Source organism: Sorex fumeus, unplaced genomic scaffold, assembly GCF_029834395.1.
Source record: "Sorex fumeus unplaced genomic scaffold, SorFum_2.1 ptg000002l, whole genome shotgun sequence".
NCBI lineage: Eukaryota > Metazoa > Chordata > Mammalia > Eulipotyphla > Soricidae > Sorex > Sorex fumeus.
In genome coordinates, this window is record NW_026606059.1 from 3,228,741 (window position 1) to 3,253,128 (window position 24,388).

The window sequence follows — 24,388 nt, forward strand, 5'->3', positions numbered from 1 at the left end:
CCCTGCCACAAAAGCAGGGTGAAATGGGGGATAGGGGATGGGAGGGATACTGGGACCCGTGGTAGTGGAAAATGGGCACTGGTGAAGGGATGGGTACTTAATCATTGTATAACTGAAACCCAAGCACAAAAATTTGTAAGTTGGCAACTGTACCTCATGGTGTTTCACTAATAAAAATTAAAAAAAAGAGTCCTCTAAGAGGTCTACACAATGATGGTATTTATCTGACACCAAAAGCAAGAGGACTAAGTGAAAAGATAAACAAGCAGGACTAGACCAATCAAGTTCTGTACAACAAATGAACATTAAAAAATCAGAAAACACTACTAAAGTTTCAGTAAATTTGGACATCAAAATCATAAGACTAACAAGGTTGTAAACATGTCACTTAAATGATAATAATTTTTAACCCAATTTGTAAATGGGCAGAGGAAAGAAACAGAGGTTTTTCCACAAGTGGCATAGTTATAGGGTACTTAGACCTATACATTCACCTACACAATGGAATCATTAGCGACTTGGATGTAAGAAGGATATGAAACCGTAAAGCTAGAAGAAAACATGGATGGAAAGGTCCTTGCAGAGGTCTGCATTTGGGACTGGAGAAAGAGTACACAAGTAGGACACTCCCCTTGCTCATGACCCGGGTTCAATACTTCGCATCATATGTGAACCCCTTTGTCCCTCCAGAAGTGATCCCTGAGTACAGAGCCAGGTGTAAGCTCTAAGAATGACCAGTTTTGGGGCTGGAACAATAGCACAGCGGGTAGGGCGTTTGCCTTGCACGCGGCCAACCCGGGTTCACGCAGCCAACATGGCTGATACAGGTTCTATTCCCAGCATCCCATATGGTCCCCTGAGCACCGCCAGGGGTGATTCCTGAGCGCAGAGCCAGGAGGAATCCCTGTGCATTGCCAGGTGTGATGCAAAAGAAAAAAAACGCAAAAAAAAGAATGGCCAGTTTTTTCCCTCACCACCCCAAAGACTACATATTAAAAATATTTCAAAGGAAGGGCTGGAGCGATAGCACAGCACAGTGGTAGGGCGTTTGCCTTGCATGCAGCCAACATGGCCGCCCCGAGTTCGGTTCCTCCACCCCTCTCGGAGAGCCCGGCAAGCTACCAAGAGTATCTCGCCTGCCCGGCAGAGCCTGGCAAACTCCCTGTGACGTATTCGATATGCCAGACACAGTAACAACAAAGTCTCCAATGGAGACGTTACTGGGCCCGCTCGAGCAAATCGATGATCAACGGGAGGGCCTTTACTTACTTTTACTTTACAAAGGAAGCTCAACATGACTAACCATTAAGGAAACAAAAGTCAAAACCATGGGAGATATTACCAAATCCTTGTGAAAATGGATATTATCAAAAGAAATGTATTCATGAAGATATGAAAAAAGGGGATTGTAAAGTAACATCAGTGAAAGTGGAAACTGGTGCCATCATTATGGAAAACAGCATAGCAGGTTCCTAAAAACATTAGAAGTAGAACTAGATATAATCCAGCAAGTGTATTTATCTGAAGAAAATGAAAACACTAACTTGAAAAGAAAGCTATACACTCATGTTCATTTCAGCATGATTTAAAGTAGTTAAGATATGAAAATAATCAAAATGTCTATTAATGAATGAATAGATTTAAAAATTGCAAAACACATATGCAAAACACATTTTATCCATCTATAAAAAAGAATGAAGTCCAAGAACATTTTAATAATTGAAGAAGTCAGATAAAACAAGAGAAGAAGAAGAAGAAGAAGAAGAAGAAGAAGAAGAAGAGGAAGAGGAAGAGGAAGAGGAGGAAGAAGAGGAGGAGGAAGACGAAGAAGAGGAAGAGGAAGACAAAGAAGAGGAAGAGGAAGGCAAAGAAGAGGAAGAGGAAGAGGAAGAAAAGGAATAGCGACATTTTGTTCAACAGTGGACCATATAATCAATGATGATACCAATAATATATACCATATGACACAAGAATGTATTAAGCAATTAAGCAAGATACTCTTTGTAGCTTGCTGCCCCTCTCTGAGAGGGGCGAAGGAATCGAACCTGGCTCGGCCGAGCTGGCTGCGCTTAAGGCAAACACCCTACCGCTGTGCTATCGCTCCAGCCCTTATTAAGCGATAGCACACATATTTCTGTAATTATACTCTAGGATGTTCACGTAACAATGAAATTGCCTAATTACCAATTTCTCAGAATATATCCTCATATTAAGCAATGCATAACTCTAATGTCATATGGAAATAATATAAAATTTAAAAAATAGAGAAGGTGTAATTCAGCTCGGGAGTAAAGCCTAAAGACAACACACAGGGTGTGTGCAGACTGGATCATCTACCACGTAGTCTCTGAAAGGGGATATCTCCTTTCCACTTTGTGGCCTGCCATTGGCCCCAGTGGATGCTCAGTGACCAACAAGACCCCTTATTCTAAAACAATCAGGACAAGGTTCATGGTTGCCTACCAGGCAGAGGCAGGATTTTACACATGAAAAAGTGCTAAGGCATTTACGTTGTTATCTCTAGATATTTTAACTCATACTTTAAAATCACTCAATAAATTCGTGGGTATTTGATCATTGTATAATCGAAACCCAAGCACAAAAATTTGTAAGTCTACATCTGTACCTCACGGTGTTTCACTAATAAAAAAAATTCATGGGGGAAATTCAGAAGGAAAGGATGGTGGCCTCTTTAGAACTGTCAGTGTGGGAAAATAAAGAAACACACAGGGATGACCTTGTAGGTTTGGTGGAATTCAATCTGATTTTCTATTTTATTGCTAAAGCTTCAATTAATACCCCCTTCAAAATGCGGATGGTTAGGTGTGTTGCCAAGATGTCAATATGGGCACATCAGTTGTCACAGATGCACCATTCTTCTCAGTGTATCTGGAAGGACGCGGCACACTCAATAGACAGCGATTGGAGGTAAATCCAATAAGAAGTTAATTGTTAAGTGCAATAAAACTTAAAGTATATAACTATGATGCTATTACAGTTATTATAGTTAGTGGAATTCCCCCCCCCCCCCCCTTTTAGGCAGGGGGCACACCTGGCAGTGCTCAGAGCTTATTCCTGGCCCCATGCTCAGGAATCACTCCTGGCAGTGCTCAAGGGACCATATAGGATGCCAGGGATGGAATCCCGATTGGCTGCATGCAAGGTAAGCACCCTACCCAGTGTACTATTGCACTGGTCCAGCTGGAATTTTCTCGTTAACTCTTTCTTGTTTTCATCATCGTTCAAAGTAAGGCTACCATACAGTTTGCTACCATAGTAAGTACAGTCAGAAGAGAAGTAATCTTTTATTTGATGAAGTTTTTTTACGGCTCAAAGTCACAAGGACAATGCCAGTCTTGCTGATTATGTAGAAATGTGGACGAGAAGAAAGTAGGGAGAGGCACAAAGTTTCCTGGTATCAACCCTCCTGTTAGCCTCTCCTTCCCCCAAATGCAGCTTTTTAAAAGCATTAATTTCTTGTATTCTAGCTTATAAATTTGGCCACTATTTTAGAAAGACATACTGCTAACATATTAGTTACATTATTAAATATTTAAAAATTGATGTGAACTTGGAAATCATATCACTAAGGAGAGAAGGATCCCCTTTGCTTTTATCCAACTTTGTGACTCAGATACTTCTTTCCTTCAATAGGTTGGATTTATGATGGATTTATAGAGCATATAGTAGAGAAATCAATTGCTCTCTCTTTTACCCTCTATACGTCATCTCCAGAAAACTCTGTGTAAGTAGTTCCAAGAAAATTATGACTATTAAAAGAAACATTATTCTCAAAAAATTAGAAAAAAACCCTCTGAAGTGTTAACTAACTTGTTGAACAGATATAAAGGCTGCAATGAATGACATTAGCAACCTAAAACTGCCAATAATATTGCATTCTGGCAGTGCTCAGATCTTATTCCTAATTATTATTCGAATACAGTAGAATCAATGCATTCTAAAAAGTAACAATATTTTTACATGCAGTTGTTATTATTAAATCTGTAGCTTATTGATTATCAACAGTAAAAATGTTTTATCATTTTATAACCGCAAACTTCCACCTGATAAGTTTCCAAATTAAGGAGAAAATTATGTAGAATAAACTACCATAGAGCCAACTAAATAAAAAATTTCATTATGAAACTTTAACTTGTAAGCAAGTATGAGGCCATGAAAGGACAGTGGAATTTCCTAGAATAATCAGAGTCTGGGATTCATTTGTATCTCTGAGTAGTCACTTAGGGAACCACATCAGAGGCTAGAATTTATTTTCCTAATTAGAGAAAAGGACTGGTGTGAGACATTTTGCCAACGGATGAGACACTTACCGATATGAGTAAGTGCAGCAGCATAAGAATCTGATAAAGAATAAGGAAAATAAAAGCCATAAATAATGCAAAGGTTATCAGTTAAAAGGATGCAAGCAAGTGTTCTCGCCACCACCTGTAACTGATCTGTGTTGGAGGAAAAAATAAAAATGCTAATAAGGACCGTGATGAAAGGTGGGCCTGTGGTTATAAATTGCTTTTTTAATGGTGATGATAGTAGCTGACATAGGGAATAATAAGAAGATGAGAATGTCAGTATCAATTTTTATTAGTGTCATGAACAATGTACAGTATATTTAAATTTGCTTCGTTTGAATTAGTATTTTTGTAACTGGAGGCGTCACTACCAATGACATGTTCAATGCATTCTAAAAAGAAAAGCTAAATAAAGTTGCCAGTGCTCACTACCAAATAGCCACAACTTTTACATGGGGAAAACACATCACATTTTCTAAGATGCTCAGAATCCATGTGCATAACAAATTCTGGCTTTCATATCACAAAAAATCTGCTAAGTAAATCGGAAGACCAATTGAAGTGACTAGATAAAGTTGAATTAAAATTAAAAGGACACTTAATATATAACCTCCCACGTAATGAGAACTTTCCCCAAAGTTTATTTGGGAAGATCATGAGGGCCGAAAGCTGAGTTGACTTAAATAATTTTAAAACTTTTGGAATTGATTCAACACAAACATGATTGTTCTGTTGAAAATGGTTCATTATAAAATGAACCACAATCAGTAATTTTTATAAGCTGGCTTCGATTAGAGAAAAATAGTTAAATTTGTTTTGTGTTGGAATTTTCCCAGCAATTATCATCAGCTTTCTACATTGTGCTAATAAGATAAAATTGAATATATAATCAAGAATAAATTTAAGAGTCTGGAGAAAAGAAATTGTATTTTAATTACCATATATTATTTGTTCGAATTTCAAAACACTAGGTTTTTGAGAAAGAAACTCAAAGGGTTAAAATGGAGAATTTTAAAATTTAGCAGCTGAATACATAAAAACCTTTATAAACTAATTCTATATATTTAATATTTTTTGTGAGGAAAAGCACAGGATAATGGCTAAGAAGCTAATCTCTGAGTCAAAAGTATAGAGTACTTACTTGTTATGCAATCCTGGGCCATCTCATAAGCTATTTTCACTTATTTCATACACAGGCTAATCTTAGTTTCTATCTCGTAAGGGTCATTGTGGAGAGTCAATGGGAGAACAGAGTGTTGGAGTCTCTGGTACAATACCACCTCTGCAATATTAATTTTTTTTTTGCGATTGTTACTGCTAATAAACTTCCTAACTAGAAATTTCTATGGCTTTCTCCACTGATGTCTTTATTTTTCTCTAGACACTATAATACTCATCATCATAGTGTGAAGTTTCTCTATCTTTTAGAGTTATTTTTCAAGACATCATTCCAAATAGCCCACTTGGAATAACTTGGTTCTCTGAAAACGTCCTCACACAGTGACTTCAATAGGTGCCAAGACTCCTGAGCTCAGAGGCGCTTGTTTGTGCTTTTGACAACTCTGAGACATCTCCCTGGTGTGGTTAATATCATGTTCTTCAAGCCTTTGATATTTTAAACTTCCTTTGATCATTCATTCTTTCTTTTTTTGTTGAGGGAGGAGCAGTCATGCCTGGCGCCCCTTGATGACTCAGTGCTCAGGGGACCCTGATCCAACCACAGATCCAACCAAGGGCGGGCTCATGCCCAGAAGGGCTCCATTCCGCTGGCCCAGTTATCATGGCCCTCTTGATCATTCTTAAGGGAATGTAAAATCTCCAAAAAGTAGGAATTTATAATGAGAGCAGATTTCTTAAAGCAGGAATTTAGTGAGCCAGACAATTCAGTTATTTAATTCCATCTCAACATGGGGTATACCATATGCTTCGCTCCTATAAAAATATTCCAAGATGTGAAATTCTCACAGATGAAACTGACAATGGACCTAGGGCCTAAGATTCCCCAATAATGAACTTCCATGAAGAAAAGCACAGAAACAAATACTCAATGAAAACTATAAAAATGTATATTCAACTCTGGTGCACACCTATTCCACTAACTAGGTGAACCAGAACTATTGGCAAAACAGATCCAACGAAACACACGAAATCGCTAAGCTAATCATTGCTTCAGAAAATCACAGAGCACCATGGTCTGGAAAAATAACATGAGAAATTTCAAGAGACTGGTGCTCACTGTCCAGTTTGCAGTCATTTCCCTGAAGACATTCTACAGACCATTGCTGTTCACAGAAAGGTGGATTAAATAGTGGATTTAAGATTTCATGGTTTACCATAGCACATGTGGAGGAAAGGGCTCATCTTGGACCTGATACAACTTCTCTATAAATATCCTGGGGTGTGGAGAGAGAGTACAGGGGCTAAGGAGTATGTGTGTATTTTTCTTGTATGTGTTTGACCCTGGTTTGAACACTAATTGAAAGAAAATAGAATTGGAATTTATTCTGCAAAATGTATTATTTATCCAAAATGTTTAGAATACTGTCTGAGATACATTCTGGATATATGGAGCCCACCCCAACCCCAACCCCAGCCATCACATTGCCTTCAATGTTATGTTGTTACTTGATAGGATTATACAATTATTTAATACGAAGAAAATAGAGAATACAAGACTTAGGTTATCTATTAACCAGGTTTACAGACAATAGCTCAAATCTTCACCTATTATTAGTGCAAAAACAAACCATGTCAAACAGGTACATATGCATGTTTCATGGGGAAAATGGGGTAACCCAATTCAGCAAAATGTTATTTGTTAACAAAATATAATGTTACAATGATTTTAATCAATTATTAGTAGTATCTGTATTCCCTTTCTCCGCTTCTTTCATGCAGATAAAGATTATGTGATGTAACTACATTAATTTATTATTCATATTAAAACAAGGATGCTGCAGCTTGAAAAGTACAAAATATTGAAATAATAAAGCTAATAATTACTAAATAAAACTCATTGAGACAAATCTTACCTGAGCTCCTGGATTAGAGAATCCATGGGCACTGTTGGGGAAAAAAATAAAGGAATAGAAAGGGAGGGAAGAAAATGGAAGGGAAGCAAAAGAAGGGAAGGAAAGAAAGAAAAAAGAATTCATTTAGAATGGTGAGCACTGCATGGCTGTCAACTTTTCACCCAGCTAGAGATAATGATTAAAAAAAATGCTTAGCACAGACTCTACTTAATCAATTAAGTAATTAATACTGGGAATCATGGGACTTTGGTCTTTTACTTTTCTAGTTCTTTGAAGACTAGGATAATTGACATTTAGCCCCCCAAAAAATGACTCTTTATTTAGGGTCTTATGATCCGGACATTTTGTTATCATAAATTTAAATTTCCAAAAACCTATCTTTGAGATTCATTACAAAATTACAAGAGATGGGGTTGGAGTGAGTACAGAGGATAGGGCACTTTACTTAATGCAGCTGAGCTAAGTTCAATCCCAGACACAAAATATGTTTTCCTGAGCCCACTAGAAGTGACCCATGAGCATGAACCAGAACTAAACCCTCAGTACCAGTTGGTGTGGTAAAAAAAATATCAGAGCATAAAAGAGCTGGTAAAGGTAAAGATAAAGGCCCTCCCGTTGTTCATCAATTTGCTCGAGCGGGCCCAGTAACGTCTCCATTGGAGACTTTGTTGTTACTGTGTCTGGCATATCGAATACGTCACGGGGAGCTTGCCAGGCTCTGCCCTGTGGGCGAGATACTCTCGGTAGCTTGCCGGGCTCTCCGAGAGGGGCGGATTTTAAATCAATGTTTAAATTTACAAAAAATTTTCATAATTATTCTAAACCTATGACTCATTGACATTCAACTGATCCAAGTTTTTTGGAAAACAATATGGACACGACTCAAAAAACTAGAAGTTGTGAGTTTCCATATGACCAAGCAATTACCCTTAACGGCATCTACCAAGGGCTTAAGAACAATGCAGAAAAGACATTTGCATCCTTATGTTCATTGCACCGCTATTCACAATAGCCCAAATCTGGAAATAACCCAAGTGTCCGAGAACAGATGACTGTACAAAGAAGCTATGACACATGCACATAATGGAATACGACTCGGCTGAAATCGAAGATTACACTTTGCTGTCGTGTGGATGGATCTGCAGAGTATCGTGCTAGCAAAGTTAGTTAGAAGGAGGGGAGCAGACGCAGAATGATCTCCCTCATATGTGGAGTATTAAGGATCTTCGTAGGGGAATAATAAGTGCTTCGAGGCAATAGAACTGATAAGTAGTCTTCAGAAGGAGGTTTATCACAGGAAGGGAGAGAGGAAGAGGAACACTGGGACAACGGTGGAGGAAAGTGAACATTCAGGGGGTGTGACTCTGGAATATTCCATGCATGAAGCCCTACTAATAATTTTGCGAGCCACCATGCCAAAATCATATACATTTAAAAAAAATAAGTTATTGACATTAAACACGTATTTAAGTAAAATGGGAGAGTAGATTAAATGATTTGTGTCCATGATTTTATTCCACAAGTTTTCTATATACAGAGAGAAAAGAATAAGTTTTAGTTATGTTATTGTCAACACTCTTAAAATTCAGAAAAGGAGGAAAAAAAAGAGCTTTGATTTTTCTGACTGAAATGGTGGGAACTAAAGAAGTTCATGTTTATAAATACCTTGCCTACACAGGGTAAACAGCATATTGGGGGACAACAGGTGGTTTTAAAGATTACTCATGCGACTGGAGAAACAGTTGCTTCATTTCTTGCAGAACATTTTCGCTCTATTTGAGGATATGTCTGCTTGTGCCAAAATAATCCAAAGCCCAAAAAGAATTGCAAATTAAAAGCCCCACACTTGAAAGTATGCTAGAGCAATGTGCTTTTTAGAAGTCAAAACAAGAGAGTCAAATGATCCAAAAATAGTCCCTAGAATGCCCCCCGTGAGCTTATTCTAAATAATCCTACAAACTTAGTTTGTTCTTTTTTGTTGTTGTTGTTTATTTGTTTCTCATTGCTTTTATTTTTTTTAATTTTTATTAGTGAAGCACCATGAGGTACAGTTGTAGACTTCCAAATTTTTGTGCTTGGGTTTCAATTATACAATGATCAAACGCCCATCCCTCCACCAGTGCCCATTTTCTACCACCATGGGTCCCAGTATCTCTCCCACTCCCCCATCCCCCATCCCACCCTGCCTCTGTGGCAGGGCATTCCCTATTGTTCTCTCTCCTTTTGGGTGCTGTGGCTTGCAAAAGAGGCATTGAGTGGCAATCATGTTTGGCCTATGGTCTACTTGTATTCTACTAAGAAAGTTACTGCTTAAGAGTCGGGATGCGGTTCAATGAAACAGTTTTTGCCTGCATGTGTGAGACCCTGGGTTTGATCCCTGGCACCACCATACACAAAATGCCCGCATAAAAATTTAATATTTAGAGATACCACACTCCAAATCTTAGGATATATGTTGTGATTTACTTTAAAAACTTATGCTAAAACTGAAAGATAATAACATAAAATTAATGTTTGGCTAGAGAATGGCCCTTTTCTTATCTTGGGCAGCATGATTGTGCTTTTTGGCTATCATGTCTAATGGTTACATTTTAAGTGAAAAATACAAACCAACCTGGAATTCATTAGTTATTGGGGGTTTATGGAATTTATTCAAGCAGGAACCATTTGCCTTGACTACATATGTAAACTCAGCCAACGAAAGCATCCCATTTGGTGAACCAGTTTCCACACTAAATCTCAAAGCACTTCCAGACAACTGCTAGTTCCTATCTCACTCAGCATCCTCAGCGAGGCTGGGAAAATCTCGGGCGAGGAACAGCTATCCAGAGTGTTCTCAGAGGCCATGGTGAGTGTGCAGTTTTCCGTTTCGGATTAAGGGTCACAAAAATATAGCTAATTATAATAAAAGTTATTTTCCTTAAGGGGTATTATTGCCAGTCAATCCTGTTTTCCAGATGTTTAGATCATCAAGGGCCTGTTTATATTTCAATATTACATTACCATCTGTTGGTTACAAAAAGAGAGGGATAACAGGCAAGTTAAACCTTTCAAACATTACTTCGCAAAGCTGCTGGAAATTCCCAGCAGGGAGAGTCAAAACACAAACATCATCATTTTACTTGAACTAAGTTTAGATTGGGAACCACTAAACCAGATAACATAAAAAATCAAATCTTGCTTTGGCAATCAACTAATACTTCAGTCTTTTCCCTGGGCCATTAAAGGTCACTTTAGTCATTTGAATGTCTCTACAAAGACTTCTTCTCTTGCTGACCTTTATGATGTTTTGCACAATATTCAAAACTCCTTATGATTAAATACTGACAAAAGATGCTATCATACATAATTTTGGATTTTGTGAGTGCCTCAGTGTTGGTCAATGTATATCAATGCCACAAATGAGTGTACTAGCTTGATTTGTTTTAAACGAAACAAAACAGAAGCCCCAAGGATATTCTAATCACTTCCTCTACACATCAGAGATGTCCTGGGCACAGTTCTGTGGATGGCACTTGCTAACTCACCCTTGGTTCCTTTAGAACGGGTCCGTAGTGTTTTGTCTTCAGCCTCTGCATCCATCTATAATGTGACCACAAAGTTCAGATTTTATTCCTTTGACAGTGACCAAAGTGCAGAAACATGACATTAGAAATTTGAAAAGTCATTATGAAGAAATGTCCCAAGTTCTCAAATATGACTCTGCCCCCACCGGCGTAGAACCACTCTCTACCTCCCTTGAACTTCATGAGTTTTGGAAATACTCATATAGATGCTGAAACCGAATGAAAAAGAGATGAGAAGGTGATGGGTTTGTCCATTAGAATTTTCCAGAGATAAAACATGCCTTGTATTGCAAAGACAGAAAAAAGTATGTTCTGACTAATGGTGGTTATGAAGAAGACAAAGTGACAAACCAAGTTTGAGAGTGACTTACTAAAACTTCATGCATCTGCATTACTAGACCACTTGTGCTATATGTTTCTTTCTAAACCAGAAAAACAATTGTCCATGTAGAAAAGCAATCTTAAGGAAAACTCTTGAAATTCCCCCATTAATAAAATAATTGGAAATGTGAATAGCCCACAAAGACATACATTAATTTCCAGAATTCCTGAATAAACATAGGTTATGATCATTCAAATGTACAAGCAAGGAGAAGCTTGAGTGTTTTACATCAAAAGGCCCAAAATATCATGACTAAATATTTTAAGTGTAACCAAATAAATCATCCAAAGAACGTTGACTTCACAAGTCTGTTGTTTTTGCCTGGATGAAGATGAATTCTGACCTGACTGGGTCTGTCTGTTCCACGGAATGCTGTAATCATTTCTGAGTGTAATTCATTTCTGCACGATATCAGGAGGAATTCTTAAATAGCAGGAAGTTGTTTTGCTTGTTGAAAATCAGAGGCAGGCGGAGGCTTTCTCTATGGCTCCCGTCCTTACAGCCTGACAGAGATATGGTGTGACTGCAATGGTAATAGGAGATGGATCTCTGCTCTCGGAGGCTGAGTTGTGATTGAAGGCACTGACCTGCCATAGACTTATAATAGGGGAGCAGGTGTGGCAATGATGGACTTTAATTTCCTTTAATAAACCTTTTATGTGCCACACTTTTACTGCCATTCGACGCTCTCCAAGGTCCTGCACATAATAGGTTCATTACTTTTGATTACTATAGTCTATTGAGACAAACAACTCCAGAACACACTATATATTATGTTCAGTTAAACCAATATAGACTATTTATCCATTGTGCATTTTTTCACCTGCAACACTACAGATGAAATTAACGACAGCTCTCGGAAGCTAAAACTATTAGAACCACCAGTACTCTTTTGTCATCAGTTCATAATAAACAACGCACCAATCACTGAACTGTTTTTTTTTTTAAATAAAGTGTTTGGTGCTTTTACTGTACAATAGTTGCTTTAGTATAAATAAATGGTTCATTGTTATGAATATTTTAAAACTGAAAAAAATAAGAGGAAACAACAGTAAACAGAAGTGGCTTTTTTTTCTGTAGATTTTCCTTCTTTTAAATGAATTTATGGCAGCTGTGACACGTCCAGGATTAAAATGGGCTGGTTTCCTCAGGACGGTGAGCACTGCATCATGAAAACCTCCTCTGTCAGTTTCTCTGTGACACATTATGTAGCTCAGTTGACACAAACTTCCTCCATGTGGTATACAAAAGCTGCATGAGGGTGGAAGGATGGAAACCCACAGTCTTTTTCCGAAGAAGCTCTTCCTGCAGGTGAGTTCGACTAAACAGAAGCCTGATACTACCCTCACACATGATGTTCTTACCACATTAGTCACTTTGTAAAACTTCTTCCAAAGACTCATGAAGGTTAAACTGTGAGTTTCTTTACCAATACAGAAACCCAGATTGCCAAGAGTGCCAGCAAACATATTCAAAGATTCAGAAATCTTCTTACAAGAAACCTTGTTTATAACAGCTTTAAGATTAATTTTGTTTGGAAATTTAGCTATTCAGTGACCTAAACATTCTGTTGCTATCCTATGAGACTATGAGATCTCCCCTTTAAAGTGAGTTACTGGGAGGAATTCATAAATATCCATGGCTCTCCTCTCGACTGTGCTTAGAATTCTTAGATTTTGCCCTCTTGTTGGTGCCATGGATATGTCCTATAGAAGAATAGTTTTAATCATGTAACTCATTTACAAAACTTAGTTTTCAGATTTCACTTGTGAACCAAGTTTTAGAGAGAAAGAGCTCAAGTTCATGATATACATCCTCTCTATTTCACCGTTCTCTACCCCTGAAGAACAACAAAACTTAACAAGTTCAGCATTTACTCATGTTGTAAAGTTTGAGAATAAGAACATGGAAGAGCACAGGTGTCTTTGGGGGGGAAAGAAGAAGGTCAGTTTAATATTCATGAGATGGTCTATCTTCCCATAGGTCTTATTGACAAATAAGTCTTTTTTTCTAAAATCTTATTTAAAGAACAAGTAAGAATGTTCAAGCATTTTTTTCTGATGTGCTTCATTATTCTGGTAGATTTTAGTAAATGGCTAGTAAGTAGATTTAATTTTTATAAAATCAGCCTCAGAGTCAATGGGTATCTCATTTGGGTAATAACTCAGTAAACGTCGAAAGATACATCTACCTCAGTGTATGTGTTGAGCTCTGGGAACAGATGAGGTGTAATTACCATCCTCAAATTCTTCCAGAGCTATAGAAGAGAAAAATAGGTGCTGATTTAAATAAAATATTGGAAATATTAAAAATTGCATTTCTTGTTAGAAACTTTCGTTCTTTTAATTGAAAAGAGAATATTCTTGCTTGAGAAGCATACAATTATTTTGTAAGAACTTGTGACTCATTAGATTTTTATCCACACAGATTTTCTTAAAAAAATCCTTTACACGTTTCATAGATTCTTTATCTGCTCTATTTTATTGTTTATAGATAGACACAAAACATTTTTCTGAGTGTTTTAGCATGTGTCCTTTCTAGTATTGAACCTAATTATTCAACGGAAATAAGAATATGAAAAAGGAGTCTTTTTTCTTAGTTTATAAATCTGTTTTAACCAAAGGCTATTCAAGCAACAAGATTAGATAAAACATGTATACTTTTTATAGGGAAAGAGAAGAAATGACTCTAGAATAGTACCCAATTTATAATAAATCTAGGAAGAAAAACTTGAAAAATACTTCCTTCTCAAATTCTCTGGAGAAGAAAGATAATCTAGGAAGAAATGGAAAAAGGGAAAGATAAGAAATAAGAAGGGGAAGAAACCAACTTTTTGCAAAAACAACAATGGAAAGAAGAACAATAATCTCAGGATAAAATTTAGCTATTTGAAATTGAAAGTCTTGATGTAACACTTTTGAATATTTACAAAGCTCTGCACAAGTGTAGGCAGCACTTTCCTAGTTACTTATCTTTGAAAGGCCTTTTTTTCTCGAGCTTTTATTCAGTCAACCAGAAGACCCGACTCTACCCACATTACTCCAGTGCGCAGACGCTAAAGCTACTTTGGGCAGAAGAGGGGAAGTTGGAATTGCTATTGGAGGGAGAGAGAGATTCAAAAAACCAGTTACAGAATTCATAGTATCAATTCTAGTTTTATTCATGCAAGAAAATTATTGGTATGTGAGTTTTAATTTATCTTAGAATTTATTTTTTGATTTTTATTGTATCTTTTATCCACTATATTTTACCTTTTAAAAATGATAATTTTACCTTAAAAAGGACTTCAAATAAAAATATTTAAGTATTTTAATATTATATCTAAAATTTATCTAAGACACGTTTATTTATATGAGTGCAATATTTATATAAAATATATTTTATATGATTTGCTTATTTTATAAATACAGATAAAATATGTTTATATAAAATACACTTAAAATATTTTTCAAATCACTATTTTTTAAAAAACAACCACTTTATTTCTTTAAAAATTTGTTCTATTTTTATTTCAGGTTTTGCTTTGCTTTTATCTTTTATTCATTCCATTTCAGTCAAGAAAATAACAACATCCATGTAAATAATCACTTCTTTGAAATTACTTCTAAAAGTAAATCTTTTGGTGACCTTAATATGTTGTTTATTCTCTAGTTGGACTCTAGGCACTGGAATACTCAATACGTCATCATATTGGGCTTTCTGAGATGAATAGAAAAGGCCTTGGTGATCAGGTTTTTAAGACACATCCTCAAAGATCCATCTGCAATAATCTTAATGATGCCTGGTTAGAGATATTTCTATGTAGGAAGCTACTCTCAATCTGATGAGTTCCCTCCGTACATTCAACCTGAAGTAAGTTCACTTTTCACATGACCGCACTTTGCCCTTGCCTCAGCTGTTCAAACTGGGCCGGGTGTTCAGTGTATTTGCCCCATTCTCTCCTGTCAGATGTCAGCTCAGTTTGGGGACCCAGGACACTGGCAAGATGCCATTCTGTGCGTGTTGAGAAGAGGTCCTGGGTCTTCCATGTGAAGCTTTCTATCCTCAGTGGATGCTTCTTTTACAAAAATAATGTTTTAAAAAAGTGACAGAGGAGCTTAGTTTGAAGTTGGGAAAGTTTAGTTCCATAAACTGAAATGAAAGGATGTCATATCTGAGGAGGAAATTGGCCAGACAAAACAAATATCTTATATAGAATCACCTTTCTATTGATTCTAGCATCACTTTGCTTTTTCTTTATTTTGTTTTGGGGCCACACCTGGTGGTGTGATACTCTGGGTTATTTTGCGGCTGCACCTGGCAGTATTCAGGGGTTATTTCTGGCTCACACTGAGGAATTAGTCCTGGTGGACTTGGGGAGCCGTATGGAGTGTCAGAGATTGAGCCCAGGTTGGCTGTGTGCAAAGCAAACACCCTATCTGCTCTACTATGGCTCTAGTCCCTCTGAGACCTTTTTAAAATAAAATTTAAGAGGAATATAAGAAGGCTCAAGCATGACTTTTCTGTTCTTGTTCTCTTTTTATTTTTCTTGTCTTCCTGAACATTTATTAATTACTCGGGAAAAGTAATTTAGAAAATAAACTACAAGAATAAACAAACAAAAACTGGTTAGTTTTACATCATCCATGATGACATATTAACACATTTCTGAATTTGTTCCAAATCTTTTATCCTAAATAAAATGAAAATTTCCTGAATCCTTTGAGTACATACTACCACTGATTTCAATTCTAAATTCCTTCATTTTATGTACTTCATTGCATTTTTTAAATTTGTATAGAAAACTCAAGATGTGTATCTTTGGAATTTATGAAAAGCTGGAGAGGCATTTGCCTTGCATGTGGCAGACCTGGGTTCAATTCCCATATGGTCCCCTGAGCACTGCCAGGAGTAATTTCTGAGTACAGAGCCAGGAGTAACCCCGGAACATTTCTGGGTGTGACTCCAAAACAAAAAAAATAAACAGCAAAAAATATATTATATTTCTACTTACTGCCCAAAGTCTTTCACGTGATAAATATTATACCTAAAGGCAGGGCAGTGCCCAGAAATGATCCCTGAGCACAAAGCCAGGAATAATTCCTGCGTATCTCTGGGTTTGGCCCCAAAATAATCAAGCAAACAAACAAAACCAAAAAATTTTTAATATTAAAAGGTAGCAGACTCTTGTGTCATCAGGTCAAGTATAGTCCTCTGGGAAGAGCTTTTCTTGAAGTCCAGCTGCATACATGTTCCCTACAGGGAACATGGCTCTCAGAGAGAATTTTCTTGAGTTCCTTGGAAATGCATTTCAGTAAACCTTAGACCAGAGAAAAGCTTTGGTAGTTTCGTAGAGAGGCCAATTTATTTTTATTCTCATTTTTGAGTTGTCACTGCTGTAGATGTCTCCCTATAACTTTGTACAACTGGCAATGCTGAATGGAAACCAAAGCCATGTTTGCGTTCCGTTGCCAAAAGGCTCCAGCGAATAGTTCTATTATTCCCTTAGGTAGCCAACGTGTGCCAAGGATTTCTATTAGTCTCCATACCACGGCCTCTGAGTCAAGCTCTGTGACATTAGGAGCGATCACCAGCTTTATGTTTTAGGAATTGGCGTGTGTGTGTGTGTGTGAGTGTGTGTGTGTGTGTGTGTGTGTGAGTGTGTGTGTGTGTGTGTGTGAGTGTGTGTGTGAGGGGGCGAGAAGGAGGGGGTGGAAGTGGGTATTTTTGATATATCCTGTTTAAAGATAACGCGGTATGAGTAATAGCCCTAGTAGGCCTTGAATTTATTTTCTTGTTACTATTTTGATATGCACCTATGTAAAAATGTTAGCAAACAAGCTCCTTTCTATAAGAATGGATCATTTTCTTAGAGGTTCCCCCCGCCCCGCAAGATCAACCCAGTTTCTTACTTTTCCTTAATTCCTTTACTTCCAATTACTCAATGACAGTGATTTTAAGATAGCAATTTACTAGCTTTTATAAATATAATATAAATTTCTTAAATGAATTTCTAATACAGATGATTCAAATGGCATTTAATACTGAAGTCCTCTTTAAGGACAAAGATGTATGAAAAAAATAACATACCAATAAACATGAGAAGGGGCTTGTAGGTTTGAGGACTTTTCCTGGTATTTCTCAGTAATAAACTGACTGCTTCAAAACGCTCAAGTCAACACTAACAGATTTCTTTCCAAGCAAATTCAGAGGTAAAGCCCTATCAAGAAAGCCTTCAGATAAAACCTTTGAAGGGATGAATTTTCTTTCAATATTTCTAGTTTTTCAGTAAACATAGAATGTTGTCTTACCTCTCTCTTTCTCCAGGTACCTAGTAGGAAAACTCAGCTAGCCCTGATCACTCAGTGACTGATTATCTGTATACTTAGTAAGAAGTCCTGAAATTCATTCTATAAAGAGAAAAAATAAGAAGGAAAATAAATAAGCCATCATAAAAAATGAAATTTAAATTAAAAAATACAATTATACTTTTACCTGTAATTACTTTTGTTGAACAATGCTAGAAACAGAACTTAAAAGTTGACACTAAATATTAATGAGACATTGTTCAACATATTTTAAGGTGAGCAAACTTTATTTTGGTCTTTATTACTAAAATCACTATAGATACGCTTACATACCTATATAACTGTGTATGTGTATATTTCAATTTAGTGAGGACATTGAACAGGAGGAACTCTCAATCATTATGAATACTTCACTTTCAACTCTCAGAAAAAAAGTTCAGACAAGCTTTAGAATCTACCATACTTAAAGGTGGACAAGAAACAGATTCAAATTTATCTTTTTGTTATTTAGAGCTCTCTTTAATGAAGCTGTCACCGAAATGCTATCATGCTCCTTACCAATGTTTTAACCTGCTTTCCTAGAAAATGATTAACACCTGATTTACTTTGCACTTAGACTACAAAACACAGGATGATGTCACTTCTTATTTGGTCCCAGGAATGGGATCAAAATCTGTTTTTAAGCCATTTGGCCCTTGAGGAAAAAAAAAATATTTCAGAGTAATACACTCAGTACACAAGAAAATGGCTCTTCATACAAATGCCACTTACATCAATGAATATTTGAAATGTTTGTGAGTGGAGCTCTGTTACGTCAAACACGAGCCCCTTCACCCCCCAAACACACACACCTCCCCGCCAGAGAAGACTTCTGTTGTCCTTAACTTCCCCCTCTGCAAGTCATTAATGTGCCTGGCTTTGCAACCAGACAGTTCTGTATCTCTCACAAGCTTTGACCAGGCAGTAAGCAGCTGCTTCTTCCACTGAAGTCAGTAACTGAAGTTCTTGAGGGGAAAACAGGGATAAAACTCAAGTGATAGCACAGATTACTGCACATCATAGCAGAACTGAAAAGTGGGCCAGGAGCTAGGGAATTTTCTGTTTGTATTCAATTGCAAGGGAAAAAGAACACAAAACAACAAGAAAAAAAGGCTTTCTCTCCAAGTGTGTTCAGCTTTTTCTACTTCACTGCTAGTTCAAAAGGACTTCTGAAGCTTCCCACCTGCCTGGCCTCCTTTGTCTGCCGGACTCCAACCTAAAACAAAAGATCCTGGAAAACTGTTACACTGGTGAGCAAAGCTCTTTCTAAATCCTGAAAGTAATGGCTTTTTGTCTAATGCCCTATCGTGTTATGTATTTATTAGCAATACATTTTCCATTTATTTTCTCAAAGATTGCCAATAAAGAACGGAATCACATAAGGGAGTCGCTGTAAACCCTCTGAGTTCCCTAATGTCAAACTCATTAGCATCCGAATAAGCGCACAGCAGCACATCATCTGCACAATTGCAATTTTTTACTACTTTTAATAGTGTTTCTCAAAGGGCTCATTTTCAACTTTCTTCAGTGGTTAGTTGGTTCTCAGGGGAAAAGTAGCTTCCTGACGCTTCAGCTTCCACTCAACAGCCCGGCCGTTTGCTGTCAGATGCGTCAGCCCTCTGCCTAACCCCATCTGCGATCTTCCTCCTCCCCAGGGAAGGGAGTGAAGGCAGCACAGCTGAGATTGACTTGGAGAAGTGCACAGGGACGCCGACAAAATAGAAGTTTAGCAAAATGACTGGACACAAAGAGCTTGTGAAGTCCAAGGGCATCAAAATAAATGGGGAAGATGATCACTTCTCAGGTTGGTTTTGACTATTAAGAACTATGTTATTGATGTTCGACTGTTAATGTTCGACTATTCATAACTCCACCTACTAGTTCTTTGGAAACACATTCTTAGTTGATTCCAACAGGGATCTTCAACGTTCTTTGCACGGGCACCATTATTTTATCAAGGCTGGGCCTTGAAAATCCCCTTTATTACCATACTGAAATCTCTTCTGAGCTCAAATCACTCTTATAAAATGTAAGGTCTGAACTAAAATATTTATAGAAAAGACACACACTTGGGGCGACAATTAATCAAAGACCTGAAATCCTGACCCTCTGCCCACAACTTACAAGAGTGAACTCTAACCCCATCGATCAGACGAGCATTTCTGCCATGAAGCTTCAGTCTTCAAGCTCTAAAAAACTTGATATCACAAACTTAGAAATTGAAAAACGAAATTTGGAAATAGGATTTTATAGAGCTTCATTCCATACAAGCACTTCTTTTATCTTTCTTGTTTTCATAACCGTGGGCTGGAGCTACAGCACAGTGGGTAAGGACGTTTGCCTTGCATGTGGCTGACCTGGGGTCGATTCCTTCGCCCCTCTCCAAGAGCCCAGCAAGCTACCAAGAGTATCTCGCCTGCACAGCAAAGCCTGGCAAGCTCCCCAGGACGTATTCGATATGCCAAACACAGTAACAACAAATCTCACAATGGAGATGTTACTGGGCCCGCTTGAGCAAATCGATGAACAACGGGAGGACAGGACAGTGACAGTGAATCTTTATTTGGGTGTTGAAGTGTGAGCCATACCCTGCAATGCTCAGGTGGCATTCCTGGCCTTGGGTTCCAGGGTGACCCCTGTCGGTGCTCAGGGGACCGGAGGTGGTGCTGCGGTCAGCTGCTCTTCAGGCAAGTGCCTGACCCCGGTATTATCTCTCAGAATAGTAATCTCAAAAGATAAAACTATAAAACAACCAAGGTGTTAGTAACCTAATGGGCTATATAATCCTTAAGTATGCTTTCTAATTAAGATATGGCTTTACTTGTTAAATGGAGTCATTACAAAGTACAGCAGTTGTCTACTACATGCCAATAATTAGAAACTCTCAGTTCTTTATAGCTACTTCATGGATGAGTACCTGCTTCTGAAAAAGAGGATTCTTTAAGCCTCTGATATAACAAACCTGTCATTTAAAAAGGAGTAGGTTGGATTTAATTTTGTCAAGGGTAGGTGAATGATCTAGAATAAAAAGTAGTATGTCCATCACATCCTTACAACAGAGAGAACCATAGATTTATACTTCGATATTTTTTTTCTTTCTGCATCACAGCCTGTGATATGCAGGGGTTCCTCCTGGCTCTACACTCATGAATCACTCTTGATGGTGCTTGGGGACCATGTGGGATGCTGGGGATAGTACCCAGGTGAGCTTCATGCAAGGCAAGTGTACAAACCTCTGTGCTATCGCTACAGCCCCAATATACCTATATTTCAAAAGGAAACTATTAATTTTTTATCCAAACTCAATGTGAAAACTCAGTAAAATGGCAAATAAATTTAAATATAGCACTTGAAGCACTAGAGTATAAGTGAGGTTACCACAATCACCAATTTCTTTTTAAATTTGTCCGCCTATAAAAACTGCCTGCTTTTATCTGAGTCAGTATGAAAAAGCATAGCAAGGCCCTCTCAGGGGTTATAAACGTTCACGTGTGCTCCAAAGACTATTCTTAGCTCTACTTTCTTAGCAAGTAAAATAAAATCACAAGAACGCAAGCAGGTTTATGTTGGTGTTGATGAGGCTCTGATCCCACAACTTCTGGTTTTAATCTCTTAATCACACTTCTATCTCTACCAATTTTTCATTAGTTGGGATGATAAAGATATTTATTTTTTATGATTTACGTATTATTTTAAATTATAAATCAGTTTTCCAGTTTTACGTTCCCAGGTTTAGTTTATAGTCAATAGTAAGATGATAAAAGTTAAAGCCAAATTTCACATAAACCTAGATAATATCTTGCCTAAAAGAAAAAAATCCAATTCTTCAGCTTTCTATTTGCCATGAAGTTCCGTTAAATTTCTAAAGAAAATTCAAACCTGGTGTTTTAGAATTTTCAATCAGTGAATTATAGAATGGGTCACTTTCTACAATAGCAATACATTGCATATTTAGAAATTATTGCCTAGAAATGATGCAAACTAATTGACACTTTATGCTGTCACAGATGATTTTTTTTCCTATTTCTCTCTTCAGGTTGCTATTAGGGGGTATGATTTCTTGACAGGTGCAAATAAAAAGATGTTGTGTGTGAGTAAGCCTGCTTTATTTTTATTTCTTTATTTGGGTACAAGGGGTTTGGGTCACACCTGGCTGTGTTCGGGGCTTGTTCCTGGATTTGTGCTCTGGGACGACTCTTGCTGAAGCTTGGGAGACCGCGTGGAATTGAACCTAGGTTGGCTAAACAGAGGAAGGTAAGGTAAAGGTAAAGGCCCTCCCGTTGATCGTCGATTTGCTCGAGCGGGCCCAGTAACGTCTCCATTGGAGACTTTGTTGTTACTGTGTCTGGCATATCGAATACTCTCGGTAGCTTGCCGGGCTCTCTGAAGAGCAAGGCAAGTATCTGATTGTTGCACTATCTCTCTGGTCCCCCAGGGACGTTTTTTTAGGTAAAGACAAATGCTTGTTTATTAGGCACGTGCTTTCCTCTAACTATCAGCTCATAACTAAGCCCCTGATTACAGGAGGAGTCAATTTGAAAAGACCCATTAACATGAGAATTACCCTACAGGAAAAGTAACAACCCTTACCAAATAGGTCAGGGCTATCACCTACTCTTAAGGGGGATGTTTTAGATTTTAAATAAGTACATAATCAAGAAGAGTAATTCTTTGATGTGAGGAGTCAGAGTGCCTGTCCTGATCATTAAGTCAGTTTTTGCTTCTGAGTGATCAATGACATTAAACTTATAAACAAAACTTCACGTTTTTCAATTAAGACTCATATTATTGTTATTTTAGAAGAAAAACAAGGTTTGTCAAGCAGCACACAAAATTTCCACGGAAGGATTTTTTTGATCTTCACTGGTTTGACTAGCTTTTTTGAAATCTCTGCCCCATAAAATCTTGCAGAGAATTGTAAGAACAAGGAGTTCTAGAGCAAATCTGATCTCCCAAATGCGCTATTTTTGCTTTACGAACCACTGAAGCCATAGAAAACATCAAGATCACTTTGGCTTTCCACTGTGATCAATATAATTGTACTAGCAGGCACTGTTGTGTTTCTCTCTCTCCTCCAGCACCTACCTGTAAACACAAACACAGTTCTCTTAAACTCCGAGGCAACGCCAGTAACTTCCAAGGCCCATATTTCTCCCTGAAAGAGGATTTAACTTTCACCTGATTTAAGTAACCAAATAGCCTTCAAAGATACTCCAAACCTAGCTGCAATTAACATAACTGCATTTAGATGCCATTCATGACTGATAATTCCAACACCTCGTGGGGGGAAAAAGTTGTATGCTGTAAACATTATAAACATATTCAAATAAGCTTGACACAATCTGCCATGCTTATTTCTGCCTAGATCATGGACCAGCGAAATGGTTAATGCAAATGGATTTATAATTTGCTTTGGGGGGCCAGTTTCTTCTCCTTATTTATTAGCCCAGCTGATGGGGCAGATTTGATGAGGCACTTCTGGAATAATTGAGTCATCACACAAAGAAGGCTGCTAGCATTCAGAGTGGTTTTATCAGCAGCAAGCAGGCCTGATTACTGACAATTACACTCTGATCCGGTGATGGAGGAGAAAGAGCCAACGAGTGGGAAAACGTCCGTGTTTCTATCCAGGAATAATTTCTACATTCATTTTACATGCTAAGTGTTTCCTATCTCTGCATAATAAACTGTAAACAGGAATAGATGGCACAATGTCCCTTAATATTTCCTGGTAATGAAGACACAAATGTACAGTGAGTGCTGATAAATATAGATGAAACATAAGCTATTCTCCTAGTCGGTATTGTTACCTTTAAAACAAATGCATTTTTGTGGTAAAAGCATAATCATAGCTAATGCAAAAAAATGACATTAGATTGAGACTGTCCTTGTAACTACACAGAAACTTTCTAAAAGTCCTGTTAATCACAGTGCTTTAGAGACTCACGGGCTGAAGGTGAGCTACTAGAAATCTCATCATTTTGCTTCTCCATAGTCAACTGTGAAGGACTCCTTGGGTGAGACGCACGAAGGGCAGCGCTGAGAGTGACCTCCCTGGACATTCAGGGAGCACATCTCGGGGCCAAACAGGAAGCAGAGAAACTGGCGCGTGGCACCTCTCTATTGAAGTCCATTCATGTTGACTTCCATTTCCCTTCCGTCAGATCTAGCAGCAAAATGTTGGTCAGGCATGACAGAGGTAGACGTAGGACTGCATTAGCAGAGAGCACAGCAGCCTTAAACGCGTTTGAAACTACTTGTTTATGACATGGTTAATTAACAAAGTCCCATATGCCAAAAAAGCCTCTCAAAGAGATATCTTATTATCCCAGCTTTCCTTGGACTCAGAATCGAGTTTGAATTCCCAGAGAAAAGGGAACGTTCATAGATTTATATTTTAATGCACTGCTATGTATTTAAGCGGGCAGGAACTTTGATTTCCTGTGCTAAGAGTTTTGAAAAGTCAATCAGGTGTGAAGTTTTTACTTAATAAACATGCTTGGGGTTGTCTGCTTAATTTTGTTCTCTAAAACCTCTTTCTGACTACAAAGCTAAAAAGTTATCCCAAGCTCTCCTGTGGTAACTATGGAAACTCTGTTTTATTAAACTAATCACTTAACTTCAAGGCTTATGCTGTAACTAATTGTGTTTATTTTGAGTAAATATATACCTAACAACATTATAATGTCAAAACATTTTAATAAAGTTCAAAGAGCACTTACTGGTTAAAATGTAGATTTTTTTTTAAATGAAAGGGGATTTTTCTCTAAGCTTT

The 24,388-nt window shown here is 37.6% G+C and overlaps 1 protein-coding gene across 1 annotated transcript in view; it reads right to left on the reverse strand.

The window, feature by feature from the left end:
* The window catches only part of ST18 (ST18 C2H2C-type zinc finger transcription factor), a 128,084-nt gene extending 110,406 nt beyond the window's left edge, over positions 1–17,678 (reverse strand). Inside the window, exons 1-3 of the mRNA XM_056110497.1 lie at positions 17,578–17,678; positions 10,867–10,921; positions 7,340–7,370 (exon numbers count right to left, since the gene is read on the reverse strand). Coding sequence (XP_055966472.1) covers positions 7,340–7,370; positions 10,867–10,921 — 86 coding nt within the window. The 5' untranslated portion in view covers positions 17,578–17,678. The remainder of the gene's footprint in view (positions 1–7,339; positions 7,371–10,866; positions 10,922–17,577) is intronic.
* Positions 17,679–24,388: the final 6,710 nt, after the last annotated feature.